A 20,190-nucleotide genomic window follows, 5' to 3' on the forward strand; every position below is an offset into this window, starting at 1 on the left:
TTATTTTATCAAGTTATTATTTTATTCTCATTCTACGTGACTTTACAGAAAGAACCAAAGAAGACACCTCTATCCTGTCATCTGACTCAGACTTCTTCACTCCATGCACTCTCCACTGCAGCAACCAATGCTTGCTGCTAAAATCTACAGGCACCCTTCCTCCCCCAGTAACATGTACTTTCGACTCCCTGCCGAAGTCCAGCCTCCAAACATTCATTTTTCCTCTGCTTACGTCTGCCTCTTTCTTTCCTTGATATAAATGCTCAGCTGTTTTGTGCAGTGTCGGGAAAAGTGGTTCCATTTTGATGCCGCTATACATATCCAATTTGTAATTTTTACATGTGCAGTGACATATAATGGATCACTACGGCACCTAGCGCCAGTTTATGATAGAGGGGAACTGGGAGTGTAGTAGCCCTCTCTGCCAGCAGGGTACGCTATGTCATAGAAAGGGTCCCTAGGGGAGCATGGTTCTGGTGGCTGGCAGCGAGGGGGCATCTGAGGACGTAGCAGCCTGGTTGGCTGGCAAGGGCACATGACAGGACAGGACAAGGATGTGGGCCAAAGGTGACAGAAGGTACATGTGGTGTAGGGCCCAGAACCTTCTGGTGAGTTCCAGAAGGGGACGTGGCCGAGGGTGGAGCCAGGCCATGCTGGGGGCATAAAAAGGGAAGTCCCGGGGCCAAATCAGGGCTGTCTGCTAGAATGGAACCCGCCGTGCTACGACTTCTCCTCGGTCTCCGGTCTTCGTGCTCGGCATCGTGGGTCAAGTAGTGTGCCGACTGACCTGACCCGTTTATATAGTTACCCCCTGGTGGTTACCGGTTATGTAGTTATCCCGTTGTGGTCGTAAAATAAACGTGTTGCCTCCTGAATAAGTGTGTCTCTCAAGTGAACCCACTACACATGTAAGTTTAATTTTCGCACCATACGTAGCCAACCGTGCTAATCAGAGGTGCAAAGAAAAATGAGATTTATAAAAAATGGTTTGGTCAAAGGCCATATGATGAAGAGATGGATATACCACAAGAGACGTAGGAGAGAGGCCATACTGTTGCACTTTTGCTTAAATAATTAGCACTCAAATTTGGCTGAATCAGGATGTGTATTATCGGATTTCATGTTTGTTCAACCAGGTAAGAGCTCAAGAAACCAGGATGAGAGTTTCATTTGAAAGAGTGACCTGGGCCACAAATATTATGAAAGCCATACACTAAAAAAAGTGCAGCAATGAAGCAAAACCAAATAGAAATCAGAACAAAAATAACCAAATAGAAATCAGAGCAAAAATAACCGAATGGATATCAAAGCAAAAATAACCAAATAGAAATCAGAGCAAAATAACCGAATAGAAATCAGAGCAAAATAACCAGAGAGAGATGATAGAAAAAGTAATCAAATAGAGATCAGAGAAAAATAACCAAATCGAGATCAGAGAAAAATAACGAATTAGAGATCATAGAAAAAATAACCGGGTTACAAATGAAATCGAAAAGAGCTGCGCAAGACCAGCTTGTGCAAAAACCCAGCGCGCGAGTGAATGAATGCTGACGGTGGTGACGAGCCCCGTGGGGGGAGACGTCTCCACTCTGGGCACTCACAGTAGACCTCGACACGGACGGAGCGCAGCGCCGGGACGCCCACTCCATTATCCGCCTTGCAGTAGTAGCGGCCTCCCTGTGTGCGCCCGATGTCGTTGATCCGCATCGTCTCGTTGTAGACTGTCATCTCCTGGGACCTCTCCGAAGAGGTGCCCGCCGTCTTGGTCCACCTCACCTATATGGAGCGAAGAAGGAGAGAAAGATGGCCGGTTGGAGAAGCTCTCTCGCCGTGCACACCGATCGGTGGGATCGCACACTTGTGCCAGTGACGGCAGCCAGCACGCGCCGTTGAGTACGTGCCGACACACAGAGGGCATGGATACTGTATTTCCCTGTGCATGTGAGTACCGTTTACGAATGCGGGCAAAAGCTCGCTTGGTGCTCAAGATGTGATCTTGGAAAAGTGAGCGCTAATGGAATCACCGCTAAATGAGGGTCATTACACCGCTGTGTATTTGGGGATGTGTTCCCGACAGCATCATTTTTTTATGAGCAATATATGATGTCTTCATTGGGGTATCAGTAATTGCACTAATAATAATTCATACATAAAGCATTATTTAATTAATAAAAAATGCTATTCTATCAGTAAATATTATGTACTGTACTCACGAGTGCATTCTACTGTACTCCTACAAGGCAGAGCTGGGAGCTGCTGTGCTCCAAGGATGGTACTCATTGATGCGCTCAGTCACAATGTCTGTGGTGAAGCTTCTTTTAGGTGGAGTCTGAGACTCTCTCCTCTGAACTTGTGAGTTCTCACCTGACTTAACCCACTGTTATAACGTTGAGAGAAGAAGAAAAAACTATAAATATCTATTTCTAATATAAAGGTGACTATGAATAGTTTCCTCTCCTTACAAATTTAATGAGAGAGCGCCATCTAATGGGCGAAAAGGGGTAACCACATGGCCACCACCGGGTAGCGGGTATCCAATCCCAAGCGGGGATACATCTGGGCCAAAGGTAATGGGTGGAGGAACGTGCGGGAACCATCGGGAAGGTTCCATGAGGGGGCGTGGCTAGAGGCGGAGCTTAGCTCCGCCGAGAGGGATATAAGCAGGGGCAGCGGAGGACTCGGGGGTCGGTGTGTGGAGTAGACCGTGTCACTGCAAAAGCCTCTCCTCATCATTGACCACGTGGCAGAACCCAGCGAGGCTCGTCTGTCCTCCTGGCACGCTGCCAGCCAGTGGCAGGATTGGGGAGTGGGTGAGAGGCGAACAGAGAGAACGGCTCATCCCCAGCCGTAGGGAGAGAAGTGAAACATACGGGGAGACCAGGAGTGAGCTGTGCAAGAATTCTATAAATAAGAGATGCCAATCAAGATCGTCGTGGAAGTCGTTTATTACACAAACATTCAACTTACGAACTTTCAGAGATACGAACAAACCTGTCCGTATGTACAGTTGCCTTTTCAGACGGAGAGACGTAAGTTGAACCACCGCACAATCGATGGCGGTGGTGGCATGTACATCTGCAGAACGTGAAGAAACAGTGACATCTACAAGAGAGTATACAACTTTTAAAACCATTCCCCGTGTCTAGTGTACATGCCGTACAACATATTTGGAATCGACAGGAGTAAAGTTGGACTTACGAACAAATCGACTTATGAACAAACCTCTGGAACCTAACTGGTTTAAAAGCAGAGGAGTCCCTGTAATTAAAATCGAATCATGGGGAATGGGGTCTGGTTGGCTCTGCGCGTGCGTCACTCTCATTGGCTGAATGAACGATGGGTCGGGGTACGTTTCCTAGGCTGGTGCTGCTGCGTGCTCTCACTCGTAAGCTCTATATAAACAACATGTTCAATAACAAACCTATGAAAAACGAGTGTTCTATGGGGTCGCGCGATGCGAGGTCTGCCTGTGTTTGTATCAACACCTGCATGCGGGTGATTCCCTGTGTGTGTATTTAACATCTATTTTGACCACGTAGTTCGTGAAGCCTTCAATAGCTGTACCGGGGGAATTTCCATTTGGTACAGATATAATGGGAGGCTGATCGATGCCCGGGTGCGGTCAAGGGATGGCTCCTTATTAGTCAACCACGTTCTGTATGCTGATGATTTGGTAATTGCTGCTCATTCAGAGGAGGAGTTGGAGACGCTGCTGCTGAAACTGGTGAGTGCGACTAAGAGGTGGGGCCTTACCATCAGCCCCACCAAAACTAAGCACCTGCCTGGGTATTTTGTACCATCGGATACTCCACCCCCACAACTCCCAATCAATGATGGGACAGTTGTGGAGAGAGTGGAGAGTTTCCCATACCTGGGCAGTATACTCATGACTGGCTCCGGTTTAACAGCAGAGGTCTCACTCTGAATCAGTCGAGTGGCAATATCTTTTCATCGGTTGCATAACGCTGTGTGGAAGCTACTTGATCTGTCGCTCCGCACGAAGCTTCAGGTCTTCTCGGCCACGGTCATTCCCTCCCTTCTCTACGCTTGCGAAACGTGGACCCCCCTAATGAAGCATCTTCGCCGGTTAGAAACATTTAGGCTGGCCTGTCTACGATCTATCCTGGGTTTAACCAGGCTGGATTGTGTGAGGAGCTCACAAATCCTTGAAAAATCTGGTCAAAGTCCCATCGGTGAGCTCCTTCGGCAGGCAAGGCTGCGTTGGCTGGATCATCTAGCCCGCATGCCCAGCCACTGCATGCCTAAACAGCTTTTGTTCGGCCGGATAGAGGGGGCTAAACGGGCGCGGCACAGGATTGAGAAGAGATGGATTGATGTGGTACAGGAGGACGTAGAGCTGAGTGTACTTGTTGATGACTGGTACCAGCGGTGTCAAGATCGGCCTCTGTGGAGGAGGCTCGTGAAGGACGCTACTGGGCAGTTGGAGGCAGTCGCCCTCCAACAACAACGGACGGCGGAGGAGCGATGCTCACAACAATGAGCGGAGCGCCGGGTGGCTAAAGCACAGCAAGTTGGCACAGTAGGGGGCACAGGTGGTGCATCAGCCAGTCATCTCGGTCATCTCAGTCAGTCGACCCGTGGCACCTGGGTCATCCCCATGACCTCCTGCCAGCGGGCGTTTGACACTTCATGTGGCCTCAAGGTGCACATGGTCTGACACAAGCGTCGTGGTGACGTCACCGCCACTTAATGGCGAATGGCGGTTGTTGTTGTGTATGTGCTTGTTGGTTAGTGACCATTTACATAATGCAAACAGACGACAGGTTTGAGCTATAGATCTGTCTTGTCAGGCCAGAAGTTTTTCCCTTTATATTTATGGTCAGACCACGGGGTTTTACCTCTAGATATTTTGTGTCCGGTCAGAGGTTTTAACTCTAGGTTTACCAGAGGCTTTACCTCTAGAGTCAGGTATGCATTTTGACTTAAAACTTTCGTGACTGCAGGAATTCATATTCTTTGGTTTTTTCGGTAAAATCATGTAGATAGAAAAATGATAATAAAAAATTAAGTGAATAAAAATAATAAAAATACAATTAAAATAATAATAAAAACACTAATCTAGACTATAGCCTGGTTCTTAATCGGAGTGAGTGTACTGGCAGTCTATAATGTGGATTGTAGCCTGATTATTAAGTTTGGTGAGTGTACTGGCAGTCTATAATGTAGACTGTAGCCTGGTTATTAAGTTTGGTGAGTGTACTGGCAGTCTATAATGTAGACTGTAGCAATGGTTAATAAGCTGGGTGAGTGTACTGGCAGTCTATAATGTAGACTGTAGCAATGGTTATTAAGCTGGGTGAGTGTACTGGCAGTCTATAATGTAGACTGTAGCCTGGTTATTAAGTTTGGTAAGTGTACTGTCAGTCTATAATGTAGACTGTAGCAATAGTTATTAAGCTGTGTGAGTGTACTGGCAGTCTATAATATAGACTTATTTTGGGTTCTTTCAGTAATAAAAATAAAGTAAAAAAACCACGACGTTTCGATCGCAACACAAGCGGTCATCATCAGGAAAAGGGGGGTTAGCCTCTAAAGGTAAACTGTTTATAAAGGTTTAGAGATGGCCGTAGCCCAAGTGTGTCAGCAGCATGGGCGGGGCAGCTAATGTTAATGTAGGAGAAAACAACGACACCAGCAGTAGGTCTACACCAATCAAAGGGCCGCCAGGCAATGATTGCATCCCGCACCACACACCCACACTACTGACGGTGGAGGTTGACAAGAAAACACAAATGAAGTTATAACCCAAAGTGGTTGATGACATCTTTCCAATGATGGCTGAGCTTTATAACCATCCTCTCGGTTGAAATTGTGTCTGTGTCTGTATATATGGATGGCTTCATGAACGAATCTTTGTTGATAGCCAGTAGGCTTGCAAAGTACCATCAACTTAGAGAAATAAATTTGGTGTGAGCCAGCCGCATTAAAAGAATGATCAGCCACGGCAGAAGTATTGGTCCTACCGTGTTTCAAATCTGCCTTATGCTCACGAACACGGTCCAAGACATGTCGGTTAGTTTCTCCAATGTAACTGCTGCCACAGATACAGCTTAGTTTCTAGACGCCGGGATATTGCATGTCAGGAATCAGATGGGATCAGATCACGAATTTTATGTACTGTGTTAAATCGGACCTGGATCTTGTGTTTGTTCATGATTTTGGAAATCTTTTTGGCTACCCATGCTATCAAAACCATCACCTTGCCATACATAGCAGGGGTAACTAAAATATATATTTTTTTATTTGTATTTTGATTCACTTCATTTTTTATTATTATTTTTCTATCTATGTGACTTTACCGAATGAACCAAAGAATATGTCAGGTATGTGGTTTAACCTCTAGATCTCTAATATCACGTCAGAGGTTTTATCTCTAGATATTTTGTGTCCGGTCAGAGGTTTTAACTCTAGGTTTACCAGAGGTTGTACCTTTAGAGTCAGGTCAGAGGTTTACCCTCTAGATCTCTAATGTCAGGTCAGAAGTTTAACATCTAGATCTCCAATGGCAGGTCAGAGATTTTACCTCTAGATCTCTAATGCCAGGTTAGAGGTTTAACCTGTAGATCTCTAATGTCAGGTCAGAGGTTTTACCTCTAGATCTCTAAAGCCAGGTCAGAGGTTTTACCCATCAATCTCTGCTTTTTTGTGTTTAGTTTGTTGTCCGTCCCCTCCCCCGCACCTCAGATTATCCACGGTTGGCTACATATGGTGGTGCGATAGGAGTTCTATATTGTACCACATGCAAGTACCCGCGCTTTAGTGAATTTCGCGTGCGGCGGTCAGTGCCGGTGCCAGGAGCGAGTCCCCACCCATTGTCTGGCGCGAGTACCTGTGGCCGTGGGTGCCCCGAGACGACGCAGGTGAGCTGCAGGGAGTGTCCCTCTCTGATGACATAGGCGTACTCGCTGAAGCCATCGTCACGGAGGAGGCACGCGTGGCCCCCCGCGAGGATCCGCGCACTGGGGGGGGCTGCACGCGCGCGCACGACGTCGCGAACTGCTCATCCTCCGTTCCCCTCACCCTCCTCCCCCCCAAGTCAGCTCTCTTTATAATAACGATCATCCGATCAAATTCAGTCCAAATGAATATTGACACACATACGGCAGCAGAGTTCGCCAAGGGGCATCTTGGTGAGAGCGGAGCAAAATCTCTGGGCTACTTTAACATTGTTCAGAATCCACTCACCACTCACCAGACATTGTTCAAAATCCACTCACCAAACATTGACCAGAATCCACTCACCACTCACCAGATATTGTTCAGAATCAACTCACCACTCACCAGACATTGGCCAGAATCCACTCACCACTCACCAGACATTGTTCAGAATCTACTCACCACTCACCAGACATTGTTCAGAATGCACTCACCACTCGCCAGACATTGTTCAGAATCCACTCACCACTCACCAGACATTGTTCAAAATCCACTCACCAGACACTGACCAGAATCCACTCACCACTTACCAGACATTGTCAGGAATCCACTCACCACTCACCAGACATTGGCCAGAATCCACTCACCACTCACCAGACATTGTTCAGAATCCACTCACCACTCGCCAGACATTGTTCAGAGTCCACTCACCACTCACCAGACATTGTTCAAAATCCACTCACCAGACAATGACCAGAATCCACTCACCACTTACCAGACATTGTCAGGAATCCACTCACCACTCACCAGACATTAGCCAGAATCAACTCACCACTCACCAGACATTGTTCAGAATCCACTCACCACTCACCAGACATTGTTCAGAATCCACTCACCACTCACCAGACATTGTTCAGAATCCACTCACCACTCACCAGACATTGTTCAAAATCCACTCACCAGACACTGACCAGAATCCACTCACCACTTACCAGACATTGTCAGGAATCCACTCACCACTCACCAGACATTGTTCAGAATCCACTCACCACTCGCCAGACATTGTTCAGAGTCCACTCACCACTCACCAGACATTGTTCAAAATCCACTCACCAGACAATGACCAGAATCCACTCACCACTTACCAGACATTGTCAGGAATCCACTCACCACTCACCAGACATTGGCCAGAATCCACTCACCACTCACCAGACATTGTTCAGAATCAACTCACCACTCACCAGACATTGTTCAAAATACACTCACCACTCACCAGACATTGTTCAGAATCAACTCACCACTCACCAGACATTGTTCAGAATCCACTCACCACTCACCAGACGTTGTTCAGAATCCACTCACCACTCACCAGACATTGTTCAAAATCCACTCACCAGACATTGACCAGAATCCACTCACCACTCACCAGACATTGTTCAGAATCAACTCACCACTCACCAGACATTGTTCAAAATCCACTCGCCAGACATTGTTCAAAATCCACTCACCACTCACCAGACATTGTTCAAAATCCACTCACCAGACATTGACCAGAATTCACTCACCACTCACCAGACATTGTTCAAAATCCACTCACCACTCACCAGACATTGTTCAAAATCCACTAACCACTCACCAGACATTGTTCAGAATCCACTCACCACTCACCAGACATTGTTCAAAATCCACTCACCACTCACCAGACATTGTTCAAAATCCACTCACCACTCACCAGACATTGTTCAGAATCCACTCACCACTCACCAGACATTGTTCAAAATCCACTCACCAGACATTGTTCAAAATCCACTCACCACTCACCAGACATTGTTTAGAATCCACTCACCACTCACCAGACATTGTTCAGAATCCACTCACCAGACATTGTTCAGAATCCACTCACCACTCACCAGACATTGTTCAGAATCCACTAACCACTCACCAGACATTGTTTAAAAACCACTCACCACTCACTAGACATTGTTCATAATCCACTCACCACTCACCACACATTGTTCAGAATCCACTCACCACTCACCAGACATTGTTCAAAATCCACTCACCACTCACCAGACATTGTTCAGAATCCACTCACCAGACATTGTTCAGAATCCACTCACCACTCACCAGACATTGTTCAGAATCCACTCACCACTCACCAGACATTGTTCAGAATCCACTCACCACTCACCAGACATTGTTCAAAATCCACTCACCAGACACTGACCAGAATCCACTCACCACTTACCAGACATTGTCAGGAATCCACTCACCACTCACCAGACATTGTTCAGAATCCACTCACCACTCGCCAGACATTGTTCAGAGTCCACTCACCACTCACCAGACATTGTTCAAAATCCACTCACCAGACAATGACCAGAATCCACTCACCACTTACCAGACATTGTCAGGAATCCACTCACCACTCACCAGACATTGGCCAGAATCCACTCACCACTCACCAGACATTGTTCAGAATCTACTCACCACTCACCAGACATTGTTCAGAATGCACTCACCACTCGCCAGACATTGTTCAGAATCCACTCACCACTCACCAGACATTGTTCAAAATCCACTCACCAGACACTGACCAGAATCCACTCACCACTTACCAGACATTGTCAGGAATCCACTCACCACTCACCAGACATTGGCCAGAATCCACTCACCACTCACCAGACATTGTTCAGAATCCACTCACCACTCGCCAGACATTGTTCAGAGTCCACTCACCACTCACCAGACATTGTTCAAAATCCACTCACCAGACAATGACCAGAATCCACTCACCACTTACCAGACATTGTCAGGAATCCACTCACCACTCACCAGACATTAGCCAGAATCAACTCACCACTCACCAGACATTGTTCAGAATCCACTCACCACTCACCAGACATTGTTCAGAATCCACTCACCACTCACCAGACATTGTTCAGAATCCACTCACCACTCACCAGACATTGTTCAAAATCCACTCACCAGACACTGACCAGAATCCACTCACCACTTACCAGACATTGTCAGGAATCCACTCACCACTCACCAGACATTGTTCAGAATCCACTCACCACTCGCCAGACATTGTTCAGAGTCCACTCACCACTCACCAGACATTGTTCAAAATCCACTCACCAGACAATGACCAGAATCCACTCACCACTTACCAGACATTGTCAGGAATCCACTCACCACTCACCAGACATTGGCCAGAATCCACTCACCACTCACCAGACATTGTTCAGAATCAACTCACCACTCACCAGACATTGTTCAAAATACACTCACCACTCACCAGACATTGTTCAGAATCAACTCACCACTCACCAGACATTGTTCAGAATCCACTCACCACTCACCAGACGTTGTTCAGAATCCACTCACCACTCACCAGACATTGTTCAAAATCCACTCACCAGACATTGACCAGAATCCACTCACCACTCACCAGACATTGTTCAGAATCAACTCACCACTCACCAGACATTGTTCAAAATCCACTCGCCAGACATTGTTCAAAATCCACTCACCACTCACCAGACATTGTTCAAAATCCACTCACCAGACATTGACCAGAATTCACTCACCACTCACCAGACATTGTTCAAAATCCACTCACCACTCACCAGACATTGTTCAAAATCCACTAACCACTCACCAGACATTGTTCAGAATCCACTCACCACTCACCAGACATTGTTCAAAATCCACTCACCACTCACCAGACATTGTTCAAAATCCACTCACCACTCACCAGACATTGTTCAGAATCCACTCACCACTCACCAGACATTGTTCAAAATCCACTCACCAGACATTGTTCAAAATCCACTCACCACTCACCAGACATTGTTTAGAATCCACTCACCACTCACCAGACATTGTTCAGAATCCACTCACCAGACATTGTTCAGAATCCACTCACCACTCACCAGACATTGTTCAGAATCCACTAACCACTCACCAGACATTGTTTAAAAACCACTCACCACTCACTAGACATTGTTCATAATCCACTCACCACTCACCACACATTGTTCAGAATCCACTCACCACTCACCAGACATTGTTCAAAATCCACTCACCACTCACCAGACATTGTTCAGAATCCACTCACCAGACATTGTTCAGAATCCACTCACCACTCACCAGACATTGTTCAGAATCCACTCACCACTCACCAGACATTGTTCAGAATCCACTCACCACTCACCAGACATTGTTCAAAATCCACTCACCAGACACTGACCAGAATCCACTCACCACTTACCAGACATTGTCAGGAATCCACTCACCACTCACCAGACATTGTTCAGAATCCACTCACCACTCGCCAGACATTGTTCAGAGTCCACTCACCACTCACCAGACATTGTTCAAAATCCACTCACCAGACAATGACCAGAATCCACTCACCACTTACCAGACATTGTCAGGAATCCACTCACCACTCACCAGACATTGGCCAGAATCCACTCACCACTCACCAGACATTGTTCAGAATCAACTCACCACTCACCAGACATTGTTCAAAATACACTCACCACTCACCAGACATTGTTCAGAATCAACTCACCACTCACCAGACATTGTTCAGAATCCACTCACCACTCACCAGACGTTGTTCAGAATCCACTCACCACTCACCAGACATTGTTCAAAATCCACTCACCAGACATTGACCAGAATCCACTCACCACTCACCAGACATTGTTCAGAATCAACTCACCACTCACCAGACATTGTTCAAAATCCACTCGCCAGACATTGTTCAAAATCCACTCACCACTCACCAGACATTGTTCAAAATCCACTCACCAGACATTGACCAGAATTCACTCACCACTCACCAGACATTGTTCAAAATCCACTCACCACTCACCAGACATTGTTCAAAATCCACTAACCACTCACCAGACATTGTTCAGAATCCACTCACCACTCACCAGACATTGTTCAAAATCCACTCACCACTCACCAGACATTGTTCAAAATCCACTCACCACTCACCAGACATTGTTCAGAATCCACTCACCACTCACCAGACATTGTTCAAAATCCACTCACCAGACATTGTTCAAAATCCACTCACCACTCACCAGACATTGTTTAGAATCCACTCACCACTCACCAGACATTGTTCAGAATCCACTCACCAGACATTGTTCAGAATCCACTCACCACTCACCAGACATTGTTCAGAATCCACTAACCACTCACCAGACATTGTTTAAAAACCACTCACCACTCACTAGACATTGTTCATAATCCACTCACCACTCACCACACATTGTTCAGAATCCACTCACCACTCACCAGACATTGTTCAAAATCCACTCACCACTCACCAGACATTGTTCAGAATCCACTCACCAGACATTGTTCAGAATCCACTCACCACTCACCAGACATTGTTAAAAATTCACTCACCACTCACCAGACATTGTTCAAAATCCACTCACCACTCACCAGAGATTGTTAAGAATCCACTCATCAACTCACCAGAAATTGTTCAAAATCCACTCACCACTCACCAGACATTGGCCAGAATCCACTCACCACTCACCAGACATTGTTCAAAATCCACTCACCACTCACCAGACATTGTTCAAAATCCACTCACCAGACATTGACCAGAATTCACTCACCACTCACCAGACATTGTTCAAAATCCACTCACCACTCACCAGACATTGTTCAAAATCCACTAACCACTCACCAGACATTGTTCAGAATCCACTCACCACTCACCAGACATTGTTCAAAATCCACTCACCACTCACCAGACATTGTTCAAAATCCACTCACCACTCACCAGACATTGTTCAGAATCCACTCACCACTCACCAGACATTGTTCAAAATCCACTCACCAGACATTGTTCAAAATCCACTCACCACTCACCAGACATTGTTTAGAATCCACTCACCACTCACCAGACATTGTTCAGAATCCACTCACCACTCACCAGACATTGTTCAAAATCCACTCACCACTCACCAGACATTGTTCAGAATCCACTCACCAGACATTGTTCAGAATCCACTCACCACTCACCAGACATTGTTAAAAATTCACTCACCACTCACCAGACATTGTTCAAAATCCACTCACCACTCACCAGAGATTGTTAAGAATCCACTCATCAACTCACCAGAAATTGTTCAAAATCCACTCACCACTCACCAGACATTGGCCAGAATCCACTCACCACTCACCAGACATTGTTCAAAATCCACTAACCACTCACCAGACATTGTTCAAAATCCACTCACCACTCACCAGACATTGTTCAAAATCCACTCACTACTCACCAGACATTGTTCAAAATCCACTCACCACTCACCAGACATTGTTCAAAATCCACTCACCACTCACCAGACATTGTTCAAAATCCACTCACCACTCACCAGACATTGTTCAGAATCCACTTACCACTCACCAGACATTGTTCAAAATCCACTCACCAGACATTGTTCAAAATCCACCAGACATTGTTCAGAATCCACTCACCACTCACCAGACATTGTTCAGAATCCACTCACCACTCACCAGATATTGTTCAAAATCCACTCACCAGACATTGTTCAAAATCCACTCACCACTCACCAGACATTGTTTAGAATCCACTCACCACTCACCAGACATTGTTCAGAATCCACTCACCACTCACCAGACATTGTTCAGAATCCACTCACCACTCACCAGACATTGTTCAGAATCCACTCACCACTCACCAGACATTGTTCAAAATCCACTCACCACTCACCAGACATTGGCCAGAATCCACTCACCACTGACCAGACATTGTTTAAAATCCACTCACCATTCACCAGACATAGTTCAGAATCCACTCACCACTCACCAGACATTGTTCAAAATCCACTCACCACTCACCAGACATTGTTCAAAATCCACTCACTACTCACCAGACATTGTTCAAAATCCACTCACCACTCACCAGACATTGTCCAAAATCCACTCACCACTCACCAGACATTGCTCAAAATCCACTCACCACTCACCAGACATTGTTCAGAATCCACTCACCACTCACCAGACATTGTTCAAAATCCACTCACCACTCACCAGACATTGTTCAGAATCCACTCACCACTCACCAGACATTGTTCAGAATCCACTCACCAGACATTGTTCAAAATCCACTCACCACTCACCAGACATTGTTCAAAATCCACTCACCACTCACCAGATATTGTTCAGAATCCACTCACCACTCACCAGACATTGTTCAAAATCCACTCACCACTCACCAGACATTGTTCAAAATCCACTCACCACTCACCAGACATTGTTCAGAATTCACTCACCAACTCACCAGACATTGTTCAAAATCCACTCACCACTCACCAGACATTGGCCAGAATCCACTCACCACTCACCAGACATTGTTCAAAATCCACTCACCACTCACCAGACATAGTTCAGAATCCACTCACCAGATATTGTTCAAAATCCACTCACCACTCACCAGACATTGTTCTAAATCCACTCACCACTCACCAGACATTGTTCAAAATCCACTCACTACTCACCAGACATTGTTCAAAATCCACTCACCACTCACCAGACATTGTTCAGAATCCACTCACCAGACATTGTTCAGAATCCACTCACCACTCACCATACATTGTTCAAAATCCACTCACCAGACATTGTTCAGAATCCACTCACCACTCACCAGACATTGTTCAAAATCCAATCACCACTCACCAGACATTGTTCAGAATCCACTCACCACTCACCAGACATTGTTCAAAATCCACTCACCAGACAATGTTCAGAATCCACTCACCACTTACCAGACATTGTTTAAAATCCACTCACCACTCACCAGACATTGTTTAGAATCCACTCACCACTCACCAGACATTGTTCAGAATCCACTTACCACTCTCCAGACATTGTTCAAAATCCACTCACCACTCACCAGACATTGTTCAAAATCCACTCACCACTCACCAGACATTGTTCAAAATCCACTCACCACTCACCAGACATTGTTCAGAATCCACTCACCACTCACCAGACATTGTTCAAAATCCACTTACCAACTCACCAGACATTGTTCAAATTCCACTCACCAGACCTTGTTCAGAATCCACTCACCACTCACCAGACATTGACCAGAATCCACTCACCACTCACCAGACATTGTTCAAAATCCACTCACCACTTACCAGACATTGTTCAAAATCCACTCACCACTCACCAGACATTGTTCAGAATCCACTCACCAGACACTGTACAGAGTCCACTCACCACTCACCAGACACTGTACAGAGTCCACTCACCGTACACGCCTTGGGACGAGCCGGGTTTGCTTCCCGTCAGTCCGAGCAGCAGCGGCAGCAGTGCGAGTGGCGCCATCAAAGCGCGGCCCGCGATGCCGCGCGGCTCTTAACGCGCGTGGGGGCGGCTCGAGGAGCGAGGTGGCCGGCTACGTGAAACAGCTGCGAGAAGACTGAATAGCGGGGGGGGGGGTGCAGAGGAGCCCCCCGCCCTCACTTACAGCTTCCTCGTGCCGCCACCGTCGTGCTCCCACCTCGTACCCCTTCCTTGTTCTCCCTCCTTGCCCCGTTCCTCAGTGCAGCACCCCCCACCCCCCACTCCTCTCGTGTCCTGTGGCCCCACTCTCTGGCCCGGGACCTGCGCACTCCGCGCACCGAGTCCACAGTGGCGCGTGGCTCGATGTGCGCCTCTCGCCGCTCCGTCTCCACACCGCTCCCCAAAACCACGCCTCTCTCACCCCGTCTCCGTCTCCTCTCGCCCGTTCTCTTCCTCCCCTTCCCTCTCTTCCTCTCCCTCCCCATTCACTCGCTCCGCATCTCCACCGTTTCTCTGCCTGTCCCTTTCGTGTCGGCGTGTAACGCTGCCGCCGCCGGCTACGCTACTGCGGCGTTGATCTCAGCGTGTTCATCTCGGCTGCGTTTTGCTGATTGAGCCCCGAGTGGAACCAGCCAGACCCAGTGGGGTCTATCAGCAACTACCGTGTAGCCTTCGTTAGGGATATGTCAACTAGCTCCCCCAAAGACTTAGCAGATTCTCCCAAATTGACTGAATAATAAAAACAAATGTTTGGCTCGTTGGTACTGTCTTGTTTGTAGTGTCCGTCTCTTACGCTTGGTCTAGTTTCGGCTATACTCCTGACTGTTACATGCGCATACAAATAAGTGGTGGATTTCTGCACGCACTACTCGATGCATACGACTCGATTGTAATGTCTCGTGTATTGCCTTGCGAGCGTCATTATTCGGCCGAGCTCACCGTGTAACAGCGTGAAATGAAAACCGTGACACGTGCAAACAAGGTAAACATTGAAATTACATTATGCAAATCGATAAAATAATCAGAGATGGGGACTGTCAGCGAACGTGGGTGTATCAGGGGCGATGGTGATCCCCGGGGATGTGTGCGAATGTAGACCACATCGCTCGGTATGGGAGAATCGAGGCAGGATGAGTGTTGTTTGTCCCAGATGCACCAAAACAGACTTCATCTCATCGTCCACCTCCAATTCCCCACAGTAGCAACCTCTATTGACATCTTTTTTTTTCACACACACACACGGCGTTGTGCAATAACCGTATGGGCAACATATATGGGCCACAATTGTATTTGTAGGGCTGCGCCCTCGCCTACAAACATCTGGCAGATCAGTATAATTGGTACAAGATAGCCTGACGACTGACAAGATACCGAATGTCTACACGGCTCTCTAGCGTTTGCCTGTATAAAGCAATGCTATGGAATCACTCCGAGAAGGCATTGTTGGCGATGTGATGTGTAACAAAAAAACATGTTTTATGAACGTGGACATACAGATATGGGAAGGAGGTGTTACCGCCAGCTTATTTAATGTGTAAAATATGACTGCAGCGTGTGCAGTGTTGGGGCATAGCCACTCCGCGTCACCGCTCGAGGCAAGAGTAAACACGTCCTAGTGATGGTGAACTCCGGGAATCCGCTTGAAACGTCGTGGTTGAGAATGGAGTGTGGGAGTCGAATGGGGAGCCACCACACAGCCTGCAGTGTCTGCGTGAAGCTCCTACAACTGGGGGCAATGCGGCTTTCGAGCCAGAGGGTGAATGGGCTTGAACTACCCAATGGCAAACATTGTCTACGTGTGCGCTAGTACTGTGCGGCCCTTTGTGAAGCCACTGCTGGACGAGGGCCTCACCGTGCCGTGCGGGTTATTTTGACCACACTAAATGCTCGTTCACTGGCCGGGCGATGCAGTCGAGCAGCGTATATAGTACGTGGTGCACTGTGTAATGCAGTACAACAATAGATACGGCTGCACTGCCCTCTGCTGACAGCAGCAGCACCTATAGCATCCGTTACACGCGCGGTTCTCGGCCATCCAAGCACATTTTTAAGCTCAAACCTTACTTATAGCTCGAGTCGATTGTGTGTGATTGGTTTTGTATGCGAAATGAAAAGTGATGTGGTCCTGGGGTGTATATTCATGCGGGATGTTCGCATTGTATTCCTCGTATTTTAATCAAATTGGGTTATTCGCCACAGAATCTCACAGTTTAACCTGCACACGTGCCTTTGCTAGGTAATGCAAGTGCAGATAAGTAAATATCTCCCAAGTCTTACATGAAGCGTGATCTGGATTGTGTTTATGCGACAGGGGTATGCACGCCTGTGTCCGGCTCCGTCTGTTTTCATTAACCACGTGTTTGTACGTGATTTATCACTCTCTGCGTGTCTGCTAAACCCCGCCTCTGTGTGTCTGCTTAACTCCGTCTCTGTGTGTCTCTTTAACCCTGTCTCTGTTTAACCCCGTCTCTATGTCTGTTTAACCCTAACTCTGTGTCTGTTTAACCCCAACTCTGTCTGTCTAACCCCGCCTGTGTGTCTCGGTTTAATCCCGTCTATGTGTGTCTCTTTAACCCCGTCTCTGTGTGTCTCTTTAACCCCGTCCATCTCTGTGTGTCGGTTTAACTCCGTCCGTCTGTGTATGTGTCGGGTTAACATCCGTGAAGCATTTGGTAACGCTTTTCGAGTCTTCTGCGTGCGTGTAGGATGGGGACGGCTCAACACATTTCCGAGTCTCTATCCAAAGGAAAGACAGCTGCTGCTGCTTCTGCTGTTTCCGCATGCCATTACCCTCAACCCTATTGAATCGAGTCGAGATTCCACCCCCCCCCCCCCCCCACCTCATAGCAAGACCTGCGGACAGCACCAGTGAATGGGGGGACCGCGTGCCGGCACGAGCACGCGGGTCTGTACGACGACGTGCCTCATCCCGTCCACCGCCAGTGACCCTTGGCCCCGGTCCCGACATTGAATGCGGTGGACAGACGGACTCTGCTGCAAGTCGCTCCTGCTCTAGCAAAGGGCCACGGTGATATTTCACTCGACAGCAGTTGGCCTCCCCCCATCCCTAGCCTGCACTCCCCCCCCCCTTCCGTTCCTCCACCACGGCGCCTGTCTCTGCGTGCCCCCCACCCATCAGCCCCGACTGAACCGAGCCCTACCATCACAACCTCGCGGAGCTCACGCAGGCGGCACCGTGAGCCGCCCCAAGCAGAACTCGGTGGTGATGGCCCCAGAGTGGACGGGGTGGATGGAAAGGACGAGGAGGGGGGGGATCGATGATTTGGGGCTCGGGACCCAGCTGGACGCCTGAGTGGGTACGCGATGGATGAAGGTGCCGCGAGGCCGCCTGGGTTGGTGGACCCCATTCACGTCTTCTTTCGTATAGTGAATGAAGAGCAACTGTTGGAGAGTCAGTTGAAAGTGAATGAGCCACGTGGTTTCTTTGTCTGAGACTTGTTGAATTGTACATGTACAGACGAAGATCCAATAGACTGTTTTGCAACAAGCGGTTTTCGCGAGCACCCACGAAGGTTGGCACAGCACACGAGGTGGTGGATGGCCAGCACCACGCCCGGTCACCTTTATATCTCTCGTGGCAATGTTTACACATTGCATCAGGTACTCATTTGAGGCTGAGTCGACCTAGGGGATGCCCAGGGCCGGTTCAGATCATCTTCAATCGTGTTTGCCATGAGCGGGTTTGGAGTGCAGCGCGTGAACAACTGCGCCACTGCTCATCATTCACTCACCTATTCATCGATTCAGTCGCTTTCTCTTAGACTTGGTGAATTGTAGATACTCACCCACCCAATCACTCACCCACGCACTCATCCACTCACCTACCCACCCATCCACTCACCCATCCACCCACCCACTCATCCACCCACTCACCCACCCAATTACCTACACACCCAATCACCTTCTTACCCACTCACCCACTCACACACCTACCCACTCACACACCCATCCACTCACACACTCACACACTTATTAACCTACTCACCCACCCACTCACCCACCCCCTCACCCACCCCCTCACCCACCAACTCACCCAACCACTCACCCAACCACTCACCCACACACTCAGTTTTATTTCTACTTTTGTGAATTGATTCACTGGGGGCCTCGGCTCCTCGTGATGAGACCCAGCCGCGTGGGGTGGGTTGCTTGGGATCGTGGATAGAGGAGGTCGTTTGCAGGGGATGAACCACGTGGCACATCGAGTCGCCTCTATTGAGTATTGTATACAGTAGCCACGAGTTCGGCGACCAAGGGGAAGAAAAGACCTAAGGCCAGATGGTGGGAGAACTATCAGGACAGATTTTGGAGGTCGCGTATCGACTGTGCAGCAGCTGCGGGATCTGGCGTAGGGTAGAAGGCGTTGGCAATGAGGTGTTGTGGTGGTGGTGACATGAACGGCCTATGCCATGGTGATGACGTCTCGATCTTGAACTCTTGAATGGCGAAAGCTCAGCGTTGACTCCGGATCTGTTGACCAAACCCCGAGGAGACATCGTAACGGAATGAGGACGCATGCGCGATGGGGATTCGTAGGAGACGTGGTCATGGTGGTAGTCGCTGAGGCTTAGACTGAGAAGGCCTCTTTCAAGTTTACGATGTCTCCCTGCTACGGTGTAGCGCGTACGGCGGAGTGAGCCGTCATGTCAGTCGGGGTCGACACAGACCATCATTTTTATGGAGGAATAAAACAAAACAAAAACAAATTAAAAACTGGATTTTTATTCCTGACCCCTGGTCGTCACCACACAGAGAAGAGCACCGTTCACACACCGCGTGATCATCACGCGAACTCCTTCGCGAGAACCCCGGTGATCATCCTCGCAGCAGCAGCGGCTTTTGGCTGCTCGCCATCGGACAAAGACGGGCACCGCATCGCGCGCTTTCGGATGCGCTTCTGCGACCGTCTGGAACGCT

The 20,190-nt window shown here is 48.1% G+C and overlaps 1 protein-coding gene across 7 annotated transcripts in view; it reads right to left on the reverse strand.

Annotated features, from left to right (window-relative positions):
• The window catches only part of LOC116947659 (MAM domain-containing glycosylphosphatidylinositol anchor protein 2-like), a 133,950-nt gene extending 117,412 nt beyond the window's left edge, over positions 1-16,538 (reverse strand). For 3 of the 7 annotated variants that reach the window (XR_012945704.1, XM_076070991.1, XM_032963635.2), the window contains exons 1-3: positions 15,219-16,524; positions 6,851-6,990; positions 1,602-1,776 (exon numbers count right to left, since the gene is read on the reverse strand). Coding sequence is in view for 5 of the 7 variants with exons in the window: in XM_076070991.1 (XP_075927106.1) it covers positions 1,602-1,776; positions 6,851-6,990; positions 15,219-15,294 (391 nt within the window). In the remaining 2 variants the exon portion in view is untranslated. Of the gene's footprint in view, positions 1-1,601; positions 1,777-6,850; positions 6,991-15,218 lie in introns of all 7 variants that reach the window. The other 4 variants (XR_012945705.1, XM_076070990.1, XM_076070992.1 and 1 more) reach the window with 3 other exon arrangements.
• Between the last annotated feature and the right edge of the window lie 3,652 nt (positions 16,539-20,190).

Source organism: Petromyzon marinus, chromosome 31 (assembly GCF_048934315.1).
Source record: "Petromyzon marinus isolate PM22_M1 ecotype Great Lakes invasive population chromosome 31, UKy_Petmar_22M1.pri1.0, whole genome shotgun sequence".
Classification (NCBI taxonomy): Eukaryota; Metazoa; Chordata; class Hyperoartia; order Petromyzontiformes; family Petromyzontidae; genus Petromyzon; species Petromyzon marinus.